The sequence below is a fragment of the Camelina sativa genome, chromosome 9, assembly GCF_030686135.1.
Source record: "Camelina sativa cultivar CO46 ecotype springtype chromosome 9, ASM3068613v1".
NCBI lineage: Eukaryota > Viridiplantae > Streptophyta > Magnoliopsida > Brassicales > Brassicaceae > Camelina > Camelina sativa.
The window spans coordinates 34792687-34811595 of NC_141888.1; the positions used below are offsets into that span (position 1 = coordinate 34792687).

The window sequence follows — 18909 nt, forward strand, 5'->3', positions numbered from 1 at the left end:
CAATAAAACTTACTAGCCCGCGAGCTTTAGCCTTTGACATGTCTTTTAATTTAAGTAATACCATAAAAATATATTCTCTAGCCATATTATCACATCAAGCATTATTATTAGCCTTTGAGTCTTGTCTTCAACTATTCTAAACGCTATTGTCTCTAGCTATACTTATTTGGTTGGCTCCAGAAATATGTGATTGGTGATCGAGTTATTATTGTCCATTTTTGCAAGCCGTTTAGGTATTATGAATTTTTTCATTTGACAATGCTATGCTACTTTATGAGATGACTTATGGGATTTATGTCCTGCTTTTAGGAATCTCATATGTGTTAACTCGAAAAAGCAGATGAATAATGGTCATGAACTTGTTGAAATGAAAAGAAAAACAAACACATGAAGCTTAAAGGAGATGGGTACATACACACACTGCTACGTGGGTCACGCAAGAAGCCCAGTTGGTGAACCTTGAGGACCGGCCGTCTAGCCATAGCCATGACGACCAAAGTTAAGCTTGAATGGTTACTAGAGATCTGGAGCATGGATTCAGAAAAAAACAGGATGGAGCAAGAGTTAGTCCATAAGTTTACCCCATAGAGTTGTTGTTTCCTGGCCATGGCAGAAGAAAAGGTGGTTTATACCCGTGTCGGTTTCTAAGCAAGGGAATCTTGTCTTCTATGATAATCAGAAGAGAGGCTGTTCAAATATTATTCAGAAACAGATGAAATTCGTTGTGTTATATCTTCTTACTTTGAAAATTTGGTCCCACTTCCGTTAAAACCAAGCCACCGCAAAATTTGGATTCCAAAATCAAATGCCGCTTGTTTCCGACGTGAGGTTCTTGGTCAGAGCCGGTCCTAGGATTTCATAGGCCTAAAGCATTTTAGCCATATAATACATACAATTAAAAAAATACAGAAAACTGCTTAATTGGAGAATCGAATCCGAGATAAGGTGCTGATTTTCGTACTACCTAATCAACGTAGCTAAGATTTGTTTTTGTAACTAACCCAAATTAGTTCTATATAATATGTGGCCTAAAGCAGATGCTTTAGCTGCTTTAGGGGTGGGCCGGGCCTGTTCTTGGTTATCCAAAGTTTTGAAACGGAATGAATTTGGGATATTCTACATGTCAAACTATTAATTATGATATATTTTTTTTTTTTGGTGAAATGTTAAATTTATACCAATAAAAAAAGGTTCACATTTTTACAATGAAACCCAAAAAAAACAAATACCCAGCTCAAAAGAGAGAGAGCAGTGGAACAGATACAATAGGTAATGAGCTTTAGCCACTATGAAAGTGGCTCTAAGAAACATCCAAAATAAAATCCAAGGAGAGAGAGTGTTAAAGGATCTTCCCGCGAGATGGAGATGAGGCGATTACGTAGGATCCAATCGATGAGAGTTCGTATAGCTGAAGGGGTTGATACTTGCCCAGAGAATATCCGATGATTCCTCTCCCTCCATATCATGTAGACTGACACCTGAAGGAGAAGCTTTGCAACCTTGCTTGCATAGTGAGCAGGAGACGATTGGAGCGTCAAAGCCCAGTCCAACGCTAACTGGAGTGAAGCCGGGGGGTTCTGCGATATTTTACTGGCCATGTGGGACCAGATAGAACGGGAGAACTCACATTCAAAGAACAGATGAGAGTGTGTATCAAGACCTGTTGCACAAAGTACGCAAGCCTCTGGAACCGTCAGTCCCCATCGACGTAGCCTATCCCGAGTGAGGAGACGACCTCGAACAGTTAGCCATTGAATGAAGGAGTACCGTGGAACCGCTTCCTAACCATACTGATCTAAACCATAGCACAGCGGGCGAGGGTTGGCGGATTTGAAGCCATGTAGCTTTGGAGGAGAACTTGTCTTACCAAATGTCCGAAGGCAGCCTCCATTGGAACCCATCTGACCCACTAACAGAGGAAGGAGGAGAGATAGCCGACAGACAGGTCTGAAGCTGCTCGGCTTGCGCTGATCGTGCATTGGGAAAAAACCAAAGACCTTCCCTGGTTGCTTCTGCGACAGTTGCCCCTTTGCTAATTCGCAACTCACGGAGGCCTACCTCACCAAAGAGATCGATTAATGGCCCAAGCGGGGACCAAGAATCATACCAAAACAAGGCCTTTAAACCATTACCCAACCTGCATCTCATGAATCTCTTGACAAAGTGCTTAAGCTCAAGCATCTTCCTAATGGTCCAAGATAGCCTAGGGGAGCTATCCATTAGCCAATAATTCCTCCTGCCAAAGACATTATGATCCAACCACTGAACCCAAAGAGAGCTTGGTCTAGAGAAGAGCAACCAGACCTGCTTCAGCCTGAACACCATAGCAAAGTCCTCAAGAGATCGGATTCCAAGACCACCTTCCTGCTTTGGTTGGCATATATCCTTCCAAGCCACTCTAGTCCCTTTTGCTGAGTCAGTAGCATTCTTCCACAAAAACGCAGAACATAGAGAATCGACTTTCCTGTAGAAACCTTTTGGAAAGACAAAAACTTGGCTCCAAAAGTTGACTTTCTCATAGATGACCGAGATAATAAGTTGAACTTTCCCAGCATACGAAAGATACTTCGAAGTCTAGGAGTGAAGATGATCTGTAATTTTCTGAAGGAATGGCTGGAGAGATGCCATTGTGAGCTTAGTCGGGCTTAGAGGGAGCCCCAAATAATGAGTGGGGAATGCGCCAAGTCTGACACCAATAAGCGAAGACAAGTCTAAGGCTTCCTGGTCATCAAAGCCTCCTAGGAAAAGGTCTGACTTTGCCGGGTTCATGTCCAGGCCAGAGAACGATCGAAATTGGTGAAGAATCCTTGTTATGCCAAGCAGCGAGCTAGAGGAGCCATCCGAAAAAACCAATAAGTCATCCGCAAAGGCCAGATGAGTGAGCTGAGGAGAATTACACCGTGGATGCGGAGAAAAAACCCTGTCATTCAACCCTTTATCTAGCATACGCGAGAGAACCTCCATGGCCAGAATAAACAGGTATGGCGAGAGACAGTCTCCTTGCCTTAACCCTTTCTTCCCTTCAAAGAAACCCGCCAGCTCCACATTAATGGCTATGGAGAACCTAGGAGTTGAGACACATTCCCGAATCCATGACCTGAACAGAGGAGGGAAGTTAAGCGCTTCTAGGACCTTAAACACAAAGTCCCAGCATACAGAGTCAAATGCCTTCTTGATATCCACCTTCAGCATTGAGCTTTTTTGACAAGAGATCCCTTCATAATTGCGGATAAGCTCAGACGCCAAGAGAACATTTTCCCCCAGACCTCTTCCACTCAGAAAAGCTGCCTGGTTTGGAGAAATAAAATCCAAAAGCAAAGGCTTCAAGCGGTTAGCTAGAATCTTTGAGATAACCTTGTAGGCTAGATTACAGCAACTGATTGTTCTGAAGTCTGAGAGAGCAGATGCCTCAGGAGTTTTTGGAATGAGGCAAATGATCGTAGTGTTCATGTCCTTGAGGAGACGACCATTACGAAAGAACTCTTGAATGGCATTTACTAGATCAGGACCAACTGTCGACCAGGATGACTTATAAAACTCCACCGGATAGCCATCAGGCCCGGGAGACTTATTTAAAGGCATTGCAAAAAGAATACTCCTGATCTCCTCAGCAGAGACATCTTTTACCAGCCCCCGAGACTGCTCATCCGTGCATCTGAAAGGGATTAACTCTTGAAGAGTTTCAATAGGGATAGGAGAGGAGTGGAGATCAGTATGTCCAAGTATCGACTTGAAGTAGTCAACCGCGTGTCTGTTCATTTCCTCCGGGGAGGTAATGCGGTTCCCAGCCTCGTCCACAAAGAAATGTATGTGGTTCTGGGAGTTCCTCTGTAAAACCATCTTATGAAAAAATGATGTGTTCTTATCACCTAGAGAGAGCCATTGGACTCGAGACTTTTGTAAGTAGAACCTCTCCTTTGCCGCCATCAGAAGGTGCCAGGCCTCAGACGCTAGTTTAGCCTCCCTAGCAAGATCCTGAGAAGGAGAGGTTAAAAGGCGAGCTTGGATCTCTGCCACCTCCTCTGCTTTCTCCTTGACCCGCATCGAGATGCCACTAAAATGAGTTCTGTTCAGCTCACGGAGACATGGCTTAAGGAGCTTCAACGCACGCACTAGCTTGTATTGGCAAGACCCAATAATAGAGCTAGTGGACCATTGTTCAGCAATCATGGGGGAAAAGTCAGGGTGCTCTACTACATGAGAGAAAAACTTAAATGGCATGTTGACCACCCGTTGAGAGAGTGGCATGGAGAAGAGACACGGAGAATGATTAGATTGGGCAGGATCTAGGAACTCCGAGAAGGCCGCCGGATAGAGCCTAGCCCAGTGGTCGTTGATGAGCGCATGATCGATTCGCTTAGCTACTGGGTTGGTGTCCTGCCTGTTCCACCAGGTAAAAGGAAGACCCTTAGACGGGGCTTCGAACAAATTAGCGTCCTGGAGTGCTAACTGAAAGTCCCCTATGCCAGTAAGATCAATGTCTCCAGATGGAAAAGCAGAATGGTGTTCACTGCGAAGTATCTGGTTGAAGTCACCAATAACCGCCCAAGGACTGCGAGCCAAAGGCGTAGAAGAATAAAGAAAAGCAAGCTCCTCCCATAAGGCCAATCTCTCCGAAGGCAGATTAAACCCATAAACGAATGAGACAGTGATATTAATATTCTCCGCAGGAAGAAAGAACCCACAGGTGATCACTTAAGCAGACACCTTATACACCACCATTCTAACTCGAGGATCCCACACCACCACAATCCTTGCCGTGTTATACGTATCAAAGTTACCAAAACATCTCCAACCTTGGGGAATTGCATTCAACACTCTCCTTGCATTCCTTAGTTGTATCTTAGTTTCCAAAAAAGCTCCAAAAAGAGGCTTATGAATATTAATCCATGATTTTGTCATTGATTGGCTTCTATGGCTATTTAGGCCTCTCGTGTTCCACCCAAAAAACATATATACTATAGTTAATTAGTTACTCGCAGCCTTGCGGCTGCTCTTCTTACGCCGAACTAGAATAAAAGACACCTAACGTTCACAAATGTCACCTCTCGTGTCAGCACCGCAAAGAGCTACCCCGTCCTGGGCCGAAAGGGGTGGGATCAAGGTATGACTATCATGACCAGTATCCATAGGAGATCCTGCAGTCACCTGTAGGTCAGGCTGGGTCCTATCAGACTTATTCTTGGAGACAAGGTGTTTCTTTACATGACTCTTTGAGCGTAAAGAAAGCCCAGCTTGACTAGACGCAGAGGTATGGTCCTCCCCATTAGACTCCTGCGATTGAGATACAGGCATTAGAGCCTCTGGTGGTGGTGCCTTAGGGCATCGAGAGTCAACATGACCAAACTCCTTGCAGGAGGAACACTTAGGGGGAAGCCAGGGATAGGAGACATCGACTACAAACTCCCTGTCATTTCTAAAGCCAGAAACTAATTTGGAAGGCAACTCCTCAAGTAAATTAACTTCAACTACTATCTTGGCAACCTCAAACGATTCCTTCCGTGCAGTCTCAGGGTGAAGCGATTTTGGTTCCCCAACACCAGAGGCAATTCTTGCAAGACTCTCATCATTGAACAAGTAGTAGGGGATACCACGAAACTCAACTAGCACCTGAGCTTTCGAAAGAGGAGGTTTCTCGGGCGTGAACTCCGGAGACCAAGGAGCCACAAACATAGGATGTCCAGCAATATTCCATAAGTTGCGACTAAGGAGGATTTCTCGAGATCGGGGGCTTGAGACACGGAGAAGGAAGGTGCCATGTCCAATACGGTGACGAATATCCGGGGACCAGAGCGAGCCCAAAGTGCATTCACCACACCAATAATACGGCCCATATTTATTTTGCTAACTCGTTTCTCTTCCTATCCAACTGACGAAGTGGTCGACGTAAAATGTTTGCACACGTTAGAATTGAACCAAATGTGTAGTACGACTTAAAACCAAGACCATTCTCGTTTTCCCACAATGTTTATTTACATGGGTTATCTCGTCGTAGTGTAGCAAAATTTGGAGTACATTATTTATTAATCTTTACAAGTACAAATAAACATTTTTGCTACAAACTCTTTTACTTGTGTTCTAAGACACTTAAATATGTTTAAAGATTATTACAGAAAGCAAACTCAACTTTTTCCGAGTTTTGGCTTGGAAACTAAAATCAACAGCGCCACACTACAAATATGCATATATATCAGTTATTTTATTTTATTTTTTTTTGTGTGTGCAAAATCTGTTATTTTATATATTCGCTTTTGCTTTTCTCAGTCTTGACTCTTTCAACGAACATTCGCGCCATAAGCTCCTAAGTTCCTCTCATCCAATGGATCACAATTGACAAAAGAAAAACAAAAGACAGAGCGAGAAACAAGACAAGGAATACAAAAAAAATAGTAAATCTAATCAACCAAAAAAAAAAAAAAACACTTTGATTAACCAAAAAAAGAAAGAAAGGAAGAAAGAGTTTCTTGAAACTCACGGTGGCCTAGCTCCGGTTAAGTAAATGGCCGTGGCCTGGCTAATCTGGCCGTTCGTGCTATCTCTAACAGCACTCTCCGCGAATTCGATAACCGAAACAGAATCATTGTTAAACTTCAAGAAGTCATTAAACAACACCAAGTCTCTTGATTCTTGGACACCAGATTCAGAGCCTTGTGGAGAAAGCCAACGATGGGTCGGATTACTCTGCAACAAAAACTCTGTCTTTGGTCTTCAGATCGAACAAATGGATCTATCAGGAAACATCGATGTCACTTCCTTAAAAGACCTACCTTCTCTACGAACCATAAGCATAATGAACAACTCTTTCTCCGGTAACATACCCGAGTTTAACCAGTTAACCGCTCTGAAATCGTTTTACATATCGGGTAATAACTTTTCTGGTAACATCCCTTCTGACTATTTCGCAACAATGGAGTCGTTAAAGAAAGCGTGGCTGTCAAACAACGAGTTCTCTGGTCTCATTCCTATCTCATTAGCTACCAAATTGCCAAATCTAATGGAGTTACGCCTTGAAAACAACCAGTTCATTGGGAGTATACCTAATTTCACACAAAAAACTTTAAATGATGTCAATCTCTCAAACAACCAACTAACCGGAGAAATACCTCCCGGTTTGTCGAAGTTCGACACGAAGGTTTTTGCGGGGAATCCTGGTCTTTGCGGTGGGAAGCTAGCAACTGCATGCCCGGAACCAAGAAATGCGACTGCATTTGTTACTATAGAAGGAACAATGAAAGATGCAAATAAGAGCAAATACTTTCTAGCGTTCGGGACATTAGGAGTTCTTCTTGTCGTTGTCCTTGTCTCATTAGCTTTCCGGAAGAAGAAGAAGAAGAGACGTAGGAAGAAGGCACTTCGTACCTCTGGACAAGACAGTGGTGATGACCAACAGATTCAGGTTAATTCCAATATTACACGAAATTTTCATAGCTTCAAAACGTTAAAACAGAGTTTTTCTTTTTTAACTAAACAAACACAAACAACTTCTTGATATGATTGAGTCAGGTAACTGTTGATGAATCGAGAAGTAGTTCGAGGCATAGTAATAAGAGTAGTCGCTCAGGTGAATTGACGAATAAATCAACGGGTGCAGCAGGGCTGGTAATGGTGAACAGAGAAAAGGGTGATTTTGGTTTAACTGACTTGATGAAAGCAGCGGCTCATGTGCTCAACAATCCCGGAGGTGGAAGCAGCCGTCCTAGCAGCAGCGGAGGCGTGGGATCTGCATACAAAGCGGTGCTTTCAAACGGCATCACGGTGGTGGTGAAGCGTGTGACGGTGATGAATCAAGTGAGTGTTGACGTATTTGACAAGGAAATTAGGAGCTTGGGAAGCTTGAGACACAAGAATATATTAACACCTCTTGCTTACCATTTCCGACGGGACGAGAAATTACTAGTGTTCGAATTCGTCCCTAACTTGAGTTTGCTTCACCGATTACACGGGGATCACGGTGAAGAATTAGATTGGCCATCGAGACTCAAAATCATTCAAGGAATCGCTAGAGGAATGTGGTATCTCCATAGAGAATTAGGGTCTCTAAACCTACCACATGGAAACCTAAAATCGAGTAATATATTTCTTGCTGAAGACGGCGAGCCTATAGTCTCCGAATTCGGACTTCAAAGATTGATCAATCCCGACGCTCAATCTCAGTCTCTCGTCGCGTACAAGTCTCCAGAAGCGGTTCGTGAAGGAACCGTCTCTGCCAAATCCGATGTGTTCAGTTTTGGAGTTGTGGTTCTTGAGATATTGACCGGAAAATTCCCGTCTCAATACGCCGGTTTGAATAGAGCCGGTGGGACGAATTTGGTGGAGTGGATTGGCTCCGCCATGGAACAAGGTGGTTGGATGGATCTTCTTCATCCGACGGTGGTTAACGCTGCCGCTGATGATCAAATGATGGAGGAAGAGATTGAAAACGTTTTGAGGATCGGTGTGAGATGTACGGGAGAAGATCCAGATCAGCGACCAAATATGACTGAAGTCATCGATGAACTGACGCTTGAAGATTCTAACGACGACTTTATCACCATAGAAACTTAGCTTCACCGTAAACCAATTCCAATTACCGTTAGATTCATGCAGATTCACCATTTTTGTTTTTTTTTAACTTATGTTTTTTTGCTGTTTAAGTTTGTATATGATTAAAGTATTAAGGTTAAGGCTACTTGTAAAACAAGAAAAGGGTGTGTGTTTGAACGTTTTGAGCATAGATTAGTTAATTAGATTGTCTTGCTGTTTTATTACCACTAACCTTTGGTATTAAAAACACATCATTAGCGTTGTTAGCGATATGCTGTTGTGTAATTTATTACCACTTGTCAACTTTGGTATTAAAAACACAACATTAACGATTAAGTAATCAATGAAAGTTACAAATTACGAACCAATAATATGGCCATATCACGTGTTTGTGGTATACGTACGTGATGAGAGGAAAAAATGATAAACTAAATTGTATGACAGCTAAACACAGCTGTAGATTAACGAATCGTGAAATTATTATTGATATTTTTATCATAGAAATGATTAAAATTATGGCCAGGATTTATAGACATATATCTAAGTTATAGCAGACAACAAAAGACCCATCACTGCATTTGATTATTAATCATATCACTCATATTCTAGGAAACAAAAAAAATTATACGAGTACGAATAAATTATAAATATTGTGTTACTAAGATTATTTTTATTGAATTGTTAATAGGTTTGCATTAATTAGAAATCTATGCACACTGAACCAGGACAAAAAAACTATGTAGTTAGTGAATTTCACAAATCAAATCAAAGTAATTATTAAAAGGACACATCTAATGACATTTGCGTAACCCAATAAATGTTTTTGCATAAGATGAGCTGTTCACTATTGAATATTGATTAGGACCATTTTTGTTATCTTTTTAAAAACGTCATCGAATCGAACTCGTATTCCTATTTGTTTAAAATGTAAATGTTGGATTTAAAAAAGGAGGCGTATGAAAATGTAAACTGGCTCAAATCCAGCAGAGCACCACTCGTGCAACATTATTTTTCTCCTGTATGTAAAATTGACTTCAAATGTATGTTTCTAGACTGTCGCAATATCAATAATAATAATATAAAAGATCATTATCATTAATAATGTTTGTTTCCCACTGTAATAATTTCGAGAAACACAAATTGTTAGTTTTCTAGACTCGATATAATATTCCCATATTGCATATTATTTGGTCGACAAAGAAAACGATGATTATAATTATTTGAATGATCTTATATATCCACCTAAGAGCTAAAGAAAATTATATATAATAGCAGTACTATTTGATTTGTTATCATTAAAAAGGAAATTAATACTAATATTAACGTTTACAAAGCCAAAATAAATAAATAAAAATAGGAGTACAATCTCTTATGTTGTGAAAGTGTTTATAATGGAAAAATAAGAGAGATGTCACCGTGAATCTTTAAAAAAGGCATAATGCATGGGAAATCGGGTGCAAGCACGTGAATGTCGGCCCATTGTAGCAGTCGAATAGTTGACTTCCCTTTCATTTTTTTTTTTATTCTTCCTCTTCCCTTTTTTTTAACAACAACACTTTTTTTTTTTTTTCTCCTTGTTTAACCAAATCGCTAATAATTGTTTTATAAACTAACCCAATACAATAAACTTTTCTTCTATAACATTTTAGAAGTACCCTAAAATTACATTGTTTTTTTTTCCAAAAATACTATCACTATCACTAAAAAAAATTTCTTACAAAAATACCACTACTAAATATTTACTTTGAAAATACCATACTTTTTTAAAATAATTTTGAAATTTTAAAGTTTATTTTTACTTCCCTACCTTTAAAAAAAAAAAAAAAAACCCGTATTAATAATATTTTATATTTTTAAAAAAATATATTTTTCGGTTTGTATAAATGAAAACGTTCCATTTTAACTTGAAAAAGGCGCGCTGAAAAAAAAAAAAAACTTCAAAAAGGCGCTTTTCATGACGGTTAAAATAGCTGTTAAAAGCATCTAAAAAACAAAAAAATAAAAACTTTGGATGTATTATTTACTTAAAAAAGCATACTATAAAATTTTTATACTGTTGCTTTTCATTTTTATTGTTATTTCAAAAAAGTCTCCATCATAAGAAAGAAAGAAAGAACTTAACTCTCTCTTCTCTTCTCTATTGTTGTTTACACTTTTTGTGTTCTTTCTCTCTTCTTCTTCCTCTGTGTGTTGTTTTCTGTATCATTCGCATGAAACAATGGAACAAACTCACGGCGGAGTCGAAGACTGTTCAGTTTCCGGTTTCGAATCAGCGGAGAAAGTCATCATCCGATGGGACGCAACAGCGTCCGAAGAAGCAAGAGAGAAGATGATCTTCAACGATCCAAACGAAGTTAAGCTGTACCTCAACGCCGTCGACGAAATCCAAAAATTCGTTTCATCATCATCCGCCGGAGACATCGAGAACCGAGCTAACTCAGCTATTCAGATCGCCGTGGCTCGTCTGGAAGACGAGTTCAGGAACATACTCGTTTGTCATAGCTCTCCGATCAACTCCGATTCTCTAATGTTGTCTTCTTCTTCGTCTCGGCTTGAGGTTGACGACGATGGAACTAGTAGTAACAATGGTAACGAAGACGATGACCAGCAGGAGGAAGAAGAAACGGATCTTCTCAAACGATCCAGTTCTAGTGCTAGCACCGGTTCAGCGGCGGTTCGATTACCAACCGGAAGAGGTAGTTACAGTAGATCTACCAGTAGTATACGCGAGATCGAGCTGATTCCGATTGAATCCGTCGTTCACCTGAGCTGGATTGCTCGCCGTATGGTCTCCGCCGGTTATCTCCGTGAGTGTATTCAAGTTTACGGCAGTGTTCGCAAATCCGCCGTCGATTCGAGTTTCCGGCGGTTAGGGATCGAGAAACTCAGCATCGGTGATGTTCAGAGGCTGAATTGGGAAGCGCTTGAGCAGAAGATCCGGAGATGGATCCGAGCTGCTAAGATCTGTGTCAGAGTCGTCTTCGCGAGCGAGAAACTGCTCTGTGAGCATGTTTTCGAAAGCGTCGGAGCTGTCAACATCCACGAGGCTTGTTTCATGGAGACAGTCAAAGGTCCAGCGATTCAGCTTTTTAATTTCGCCGAGGCGATTAGTATCAGCCGGAGATCGCCGGAGAAGCTTTTCAAGATCCTTGATCTACACGACGCTTTGATCGAGCTTTTGCCGGATATTGAATCGGTCTTCGATCTGAAATCTTCTGATTCGATTAGGGTTCAAGCGGCGGAGATTTTATCGAGGTTAGCGGAAGCGGCGAGAGGGATATTATCGGAATTCGAAAACGCTGTGCTTCGTGAGCCTTCTAGAGTTCCTGTTCCCGGAGGTACGATACATCCGTTGACGAGGTACGTGATGAACTACATTAGCTTGATCTCAGAGTATAGACCAACTTTAATCGATCTCATCATGTCAAAGCCATCGAGGAACAGTACGGATTCAAACACGCCTGATTTTGATTTCTCCGAGTTAGAGAACAACAAAGGTCCCTTAGCACTACATTTGATTTGGATCATTGTGATTTTGCAATTCAATCTTGAAGGCAAATCAAAGTACTACAAGAACGCTGCTTTGTCGCATCTCTTTATCATGAACAACGCACATTACATTGTTCAGAAGATTAAAGGGTCTCCGGAGCTACGGGAAATGATCGGAGATCTTTACTTGAGAAAGCTAACGGGTAAGTTTAGGCAAGCTGCGACGTATTACCAAAGAGCTGCTTGGGTTAAAGTCTTGTATTGTTTGAGAGATGAAGGGTTACATACCAAAGGAAGTTTCTCATCAGGTGTTTCGAGAAGTGCGTTGAGAGAGAGGTTTAAATCTTTTAATGCTTTGTTTGAGGAAGTTCATAGGGTTCAATCACAATGGTTGGTTCCAGATTCTCAGCTGAGGGAAGAGTTGAAGATCTCGATATTGGAGAAGCTTAGTCCGGCTTACAGATCGTTTCTTGGGCGGTTCAGGAGTCATATAGAGAGCGGGAAACATCCGGAGAATTACATCAAGATCTCTGTTGAAGATCTTGAGACTGAGGTTCTTGACTTGTTTGAGGGGTATTCTGCAACTCAGCATCTGAGAAGACGATCCGAGTGAGAAAGATAAGTATTTATTTTTTTTCTGCTTGAAGTTTTAGAGTTTTTTATTTTTACGGAGACAGATTCTTTGAATTCTTTTCGCAATTCGGGTTCTCTGCGGGAGAGCAAGAAATGATGATGATGATACGACTTTGATTTAAAAATTTTCAGATTCATGAGTTGTAATGTTGTATGAACTTTATAATGTATCTGTTTGGTACACTTACCAAATTCATAGCTTAAAATCTTTTTTTGTTCATATGATCAAGTTGTATGGTGTCAATGTCATATCCCTTTTACGCTTATTTGCTGTGTTTTTGGTTTCGGGTTGATCCACTCTTGTCATAGACTTACGCATAGGATACAAGAAAAATGTATAATGCAACATTTAAAGAGATATTTCCACCCTTGTCATAGACTAACTTAAATGTATAAAGCAACATAGGAAACATTACACTGACAAAAACAAGGCACACAAACTAACACTACAACACCGAAGACAAAGGCTGATTTGGTCTCTTGCCCTTTGTATTGTACAAACTAAACTCACGTAACCTAAAAGAATACATGTAGTAATATTGAGGTGTTGATAAAGAGAAAGAAGTATCAAATAGATGGTTGTGGCTATTGTCTTCACTACTTTAGTCCCTCTTATCTTCCTCCAAATCTTTTTCTGCTTCTCCTTCGTCGGCTTGTAAAGGTCTGGTTTCTGAGAGGTTCTTGACTTCGTGAGAAGGAATGGGAGATGGTTTAATGAGGGTTAGTGTGTAATCGTCCTTCTCAAACTCCGCACTTGAATCACCAGAAGATCCAGAGAAGGCGTACCTATATGTAGACAAAGACGGTAAAAACAATTAGACATGGTTCTATTTGCTCATCTGCAGTTACTATTGATAACAACCGACCAACATCAAACTTCATATTGCATTTTCAAATGTTCTTCTTGGATATGGCGTTACCTAGTCGAGTTCTGAGATGGAGCCCAGAGAGAACAGATAACAATTAGGAGGGAAAAGGAGAGCAGTTGCCAGAAGGCCGGGATGATCCAAGCGTTTTGCCAATGTTCGTTGTAAACATCCTTCGACTTGAAATAAAGCTGTCAAAGACAAAAGCATTAGAACAAATCTTATTTTGAACAATGCCTTTTAAGCTACAAAGATTATCGACAGTTGTTTGTTATTTTACCTCGTAGCAAATCCAACCCAAGGAAACCAAAATGGCTACAGCCAAAGCATTTGTGAACTTCCTATATATATCCAACTTGACCAACAACCTTCTGGTCTGCAGCTTCTTGAACGTAGCAGAGAGTGATTTGAATATCCATATGATGAAGAAAGCATCCAATATCGCAACAGGAAGTACGAAAAACAGTCGAGCTTTCCCTGAGAGATCACTGACAGCACCAACATTTTCCATCAGCTCGAGAATTTCAGATGCAACAAAGAAAGTGACCCCAAGCATGATAACCTTTGATGTAAACCCCCCAAGCGTAGGTCTCACAACACCATAGCCCATTGAAACCATCAGGATGATAATACGAGCACTTGTACGCTTGATAGAACCAAAAGTGACTGCCCAAATGGTGATCACGGTTGGTCTGATCCCAGTCTCATTGAATTCAGCGTAATCGAAATACCAAAGTGCCATCTCACACATTCCTAATGTAATCACCAGAGTTAAGCAATTCTGCAACGGAAGCACTTCTCTCCAGAATCTAGCACACTGGGAGAACCAGAAGATGCCAAGCAACACAAAAGCAAGCGACATGAACCCGTAAAAGTACATCAACGGAGCCATTCTACCTGGTAGATATCCAGTAGGATTTTTCCAAATGGTTTTCCCTTCAACAAGCAAATCCTTGAGATCAGAATCACAATGAATGAAGTAGAGGTTGTACATCCCAGTCTTAGTGACCTGAATCGATCTTGTTGGCAGCGTAACAGACAACTCATTCTCAGCAATTGAAACACCAAACACTTGTGGCCAGCCAGAATCTTTAGCAGAAGGACGGTAAATGACATCTCCGTGCGAGCAAACACCGAGTTTAGCCAAATCAGATGTGCAACACACAGCTCTTTGCCCACCATAAGCTGATCCTCCAATGTTTTCCCTGTCCTCTACCTCAAACACCACAGCGTGGATAGGTAATGAGGATCTGTTAGACACTTCGTCAGGCCTCTGAAACTTGATCTTCTCAAACCTGTTCAATAGCATTGCACCACAAAACAAACATAGAGTTTCAAATTAAGAAACTTTAACAGGAGAACACAGCTAAAGGAAGTTACTCAAATCAGCTTGAAACTACTTGTTTATCTACAAGATCTCTAAAGTAACAATCTTGCAACTAATAGTGAGTGACCCAATTGAAGAACATTACCCTAAATGAAGTCTGATTAACAAATTCAGATCCTAAGTAGATTCAAAAAGAAGAAACTTTTGAACTCTTGAATTACCGGATAAAGGAAACGGAATCGGAGTCGGAAGTGAAGTTATCGGAAGGAGAAGAGGAGTAGATGCCTTCACTGCCACCATGGAAGACAAAGGCGTTGCCTTTAGACATGAATCTCTCACTGCGGTACTCATGCACCGACGCTTGGACTTTCAAAGAAGAAGTCAGACATAGCAGAAGTAAAAGACGAAGGTGGAGCAACATTGTTAACCCCAATTTCTCGCAGAGATCTGAAGAAAGAGAAGAGAAAAGAGAAGAACTACTGACTGAAGAAGTCAGTGAGAGAGCTGAGATGTGTCAAATGGGTCGGTTGATCGGACGGCTGGTAACAAAGGTTGCTCCTTGATCGTTCTCCAGATGTTGGAAGGTTCTACTACTACGAAAGTGTGTGTGTGTGTAGTTGGACTAATGAACCCTCCGCTGTAGTCAGAGTGTCTTGTATTTTAGTAGCTGATTTGTTTGTTCAATCTTACGATGGGCCTTCGTGAGCCCATTAAATAATAAATATATGTGACATGTGGTCCATGTAAACTGAATTGTACTTTTATTTTTTTGGGAAACCAGTTCTTGTGTGGGTTTTTTTTTTGCTGAGATCAGGAATGGACAAGCACACATGTTGTCTATTACAGTACAATTCGTATGTTGTTAATCCAAAAACGAACAAAATTTGTATAAACTGTGTAAACAATAGTATATTGAAGACTTGAGAAGTATTATTTATGATATTTGCATTCAAATGAGAAAGTTATATAGTTCTAGTGAACAAAATTAGTCATTTTCAATTTTGAATATCTTGATTCAAATCTGTCACATAAAAGTTTATTCAGTTGATGTTTTTTTATTTATGTAATATTCCAATATAGTCTTTATTTTATATGTTATGCTGTTATATTACTTATTTACACTTCCAGATTCTAATTATGGATATTCAAAAATCTCAGTGTTATTCCTAGAAAATATTACAAAATGATAAGAATAGTTACAAGGCTAAGACAAAAGTATTATTAATCTGAATAGTTTTGTGTGTTACAAAGTAAATTAAAAAGAAGAAAAAACATGTAAAAATGACTGAAGAAAAAAAAAAGTGTTAAAAGACGAAGTCTGTATATAAAGTTATAAACCAAGGTTATCCACCTCAAAATACACAACTACATACATGTATGTATACATTAAATAACTATCTTCACATATACACACATGTATGCATGCATACAAATATCTCATGTACTGTCTGATGTTTAAGTTCCCAAAACATGTTTGGTTTTACTGACCCAACCATGCAAAAAAAAGGGATTCATGGGCTCTTGCGGATTACCCAAAAACTTTCATCAGAAAGAAAATGAAACTGATTGATTGATCATTTCTTGTCTTGATCTCATTGAAGATTATCTGAAAAAAAAAACACATAAAATCCAATATCAGATACAGTATTATTTAGGCAAAGCAACTGAAAATGTAAGATTTTATTGTCTGGTTAATTATTACCTGTACTTTCTTGTAAGAACATGAAAAAGGCAAAAGTGGATCAAATTATTCAGATCTCAAGAACAATGACTGCACAAGAAGAAAACAGAATCGAATCAGTTCATGTTTTTATTCAAGTATAATAAAAAAAATTAAATCAAAAGATCTGAAACTCACAATCAGAATCTGTTTTGACCCATTTACTACCATCGTTACTACTTCTTCCTTCTTCTTCTTCATTCTTCAAAGAAAGTCGTTGCTTGTCTTGCAAGTTTCTCTTCGTTGATGTTTGCTTCGAGGAAGTTTGAGTGTTAATCTTCTTGTGTAGCATCATTCTCAGCAACTGTATCATACAGTATAAATAATCAGTGATGGAAAATGTAGTTATATTGAAATTTGTGTGTTATGAACTTTAATTAGGGCGCAATACCTTCTCCATTCTCGTTTCTTGAAACGTGTCTCTCAAGCTAGGGTTAGGGACGGGGGAGAAACCGTCTGTACATACAAACATCTTCTTGAGGAGATGAGAAACAGAGGTTTTGCTCAAATCTTTCTTACTCTTCTTCGTCTTGTTTTTGCTCTCTGTCGAAATCGCTTTGCATCTTCCTAAGATAACACTGATCGTACGCTCAATGTCTTCTTCATTCTCATCAGAACAAAGGGCGTTGCTGATTCTTCTATCGACCTCAAGACTCGAAGGACAATTCAAGAATCTATCCAAAGGAAGATTTGCCAACTCTCTATTCACATCAGACTTCCTCTTCTTGCTCCTCCTCGTCAAGAGCTTCGTCAGCTCCTTCTGTAGTTTCCCAACTTCCTCAGGAGTGAAATCTTCTTCTAGATCATCGGAGGAAGAAAGATCTTGATCTCTATCTTGCGCTTGATCTTCCACGTTCACGTTAGACACCGTCTCTTCTTGAATCACTTCTTGATCAAGTTTTTGTGGTGTCGTCTCTTTGTTACCGAATGTTCCGATCGCTAGTAACCCGTGAGGCCAATCGCTAAACTCCTCTCTCGGTTGATCTTTTTTACATAAAACAAAAGAAAACTATGAGAGAGCCAATCAACGGAAAGGAGAATGTTGGGAGGAGTATTTTTGCTTTGCACATGTCCCAAGTAGACAGCAACTTTGGTAATCAAAATTTTTGTTCTCGACGAATAAGTAGACAATAGAATCTAGTTAAATAGTGTAATCTTGAACTTACGAGAAGAAGTAGAGGATATGCTTGGTCTATGAGTATTCCCTTGTTTCCCATGTAGCTTGTTTTGCATCCACCCGAAGAACTGAAGAAAGACAAAAGAATACCTTATATGAGTAATCATGTTACACTATTTTTGAGATATAGGAACAAATTCATATGAGTGTTTAAACGAATTACCTTCATGTCTTAATGACAGAAGAAAAAAAAAAAGAGTTGAAATAATCCGGTTTAAGGTGGTGAATCAAGAAGGCTTAAATACAAGTAGAAATCAAAAGAAATAAGATTTTTTTAAAATCTTTTGATGAATTTGATGGTTCAAGTTCCAATATATGACGGCCTTATTCGTCCAGATTCACTTCTTCAAAAGTGAAAGAAATAAGGAAGACGAAGAAAAAAGGTTTCTCTCTAAAAAAAGAAAAATTTCCGAGTTGGTTGGTTTTGGTTAACTTGTGTTCAGATATATAAACCCCTTTACTCACACTAGTCTTCTTTATAGTTCATAGTTCATACAGCTCACTCACCACGTACCACTCATATTGGCGCACATGTCCCCATGCAAACGATCGAGGTCCAAAGAAACATTCTTCTGTGTGTATTTTAATTAATTGTATTGTAGCTTAATTAATTTAACGGAGCATTATAATTAAAAATATTAGTTTTGTATCGTAGAGAACGTCACGGCTTTGATCACGAATCATATAACGGCACTTCGTTTCAACAAATAGTCTCAAACTAAATCTCTTTTTACCATGTTTCGACTATCTATAAAAGGAGATGAAAATTATATTGAATCCCTAGAAACCATTTGCCTCGTTATTGAATGGTTACTATGCTGACACGAAGATATAGAGGTTTCTACACATTTCGTTTATTTGTATGTGATTTTCGTGGAAATCTTCATTTTTTATTGATTTCTTGAAAATTGTCCTTGTAAGATGATAAAAAAAAGTATAATAAAGGTAATGAAGAATAATTATGTACTATTTGAAAAGAATATGTTGGAAATTAAAAGTTTTCAAAAATAGCTTTCAAATGTCTTACCGTACGAATCAAACGTCAAAAAAATGTTTATGAAACATCGTTTCAATTTGTGACCTCTGAGTGTGAAACGTGTTATTAAGGTTTTGATCCACAAGTAATTGTTATATGTAAAACATCATTGTAAGGCTAATATCGAATTCTAGAGCA

The 18909-nt window shown here is 39.5% G+C and overlaps 4 protein-coding genes across 4 annotated transcripts; 2 read left to right on the forward strand and 2 right to left on the reverse strand.

The window, feature by feature from the left end:
* The first annotated feature begins 6372 nt into the window (after positions 1–6372).
* Positions 6373–8789, forward strand: LOC104715821 (pollen receptor-like kinase 3). Its single transcript, XM_010433193.3, has 2 exons — positions 6373–7396; positions 7504–8789. Exons 1-2 carry the CDS (start codon positions 6500–6502, stop codon positions 8542–8544), a joined length of 1938 nt encoding a protein of 645 aa, XP_010431495.2. The 5' UTR covers positions 6373–6499; the 3' UTR covers positions 8545–8789.
* A 1781-nt stretch (positions 8790–10570) lies between these two features.
* LOC104712852 (exocyst complex component EXO70A1-like) lies at positions 10571–12911 on the forward strand. Its single transcript, XM_010429829.3, has one exon. It carries the CDS (start codon positions 10742–10744, stop codon positions 12623–12625), a length of 1884 nt encoding a protein of 627 aa, XP_010428131.2. The 5' UTR covers positions 10571–10741; the 3' UTR covers positions 12626–12911.
* Positions 12912–12993: 82 nt separating this feature from the next.
* Positions 12994–15483, reverse strand: LOC104712853 (uncharacterized). The gene is made up of 4 exons (XM_010429831.3): positions 15060–15483; positions 13792–14806; positions 13566–13702; positions 12994–13431 (listed from the first exon to the last, which is right to left on the reverse strand). Exons 1-4 carry the CDS (start codon positions 15257–15259, stop codon positions 13248–13250), a joined length of 1536 nt encoding a protein of 511 aa, XP_010428133.1. The 5' UTR covers positions 15260–15483; the 3' UTR covers positions 12994–13247.
* A 551-nt stretch (positions 15484–16034) lies between these two features.
* Positions 16035–18184, reverse strand: LOC104712854 (protein LAZY 4). The gene is made up of 6 exons (XM_087467475.1): positions 17899–18184; positions 17725–17803; positions 16950–17542; positions 16697–16862; positions 16541–16609; positions 16035–16444 (listed from the first exon to the last, which is right to left on the reverse strand). Exons 1-5 carry the CDS (start codon positions 17902–17904, stop codon positions 16590–16592), a joined length of 864 nt encoding a protein of 287 aa, XP_087323601.1. The 5' UTR covers positions 17905–18184; the 3' UTR covers positions 16035–16444; positions 16541–16589.
* Between the last annotated feature and the right edge of the window lie 725 nt (positions 18185–18909).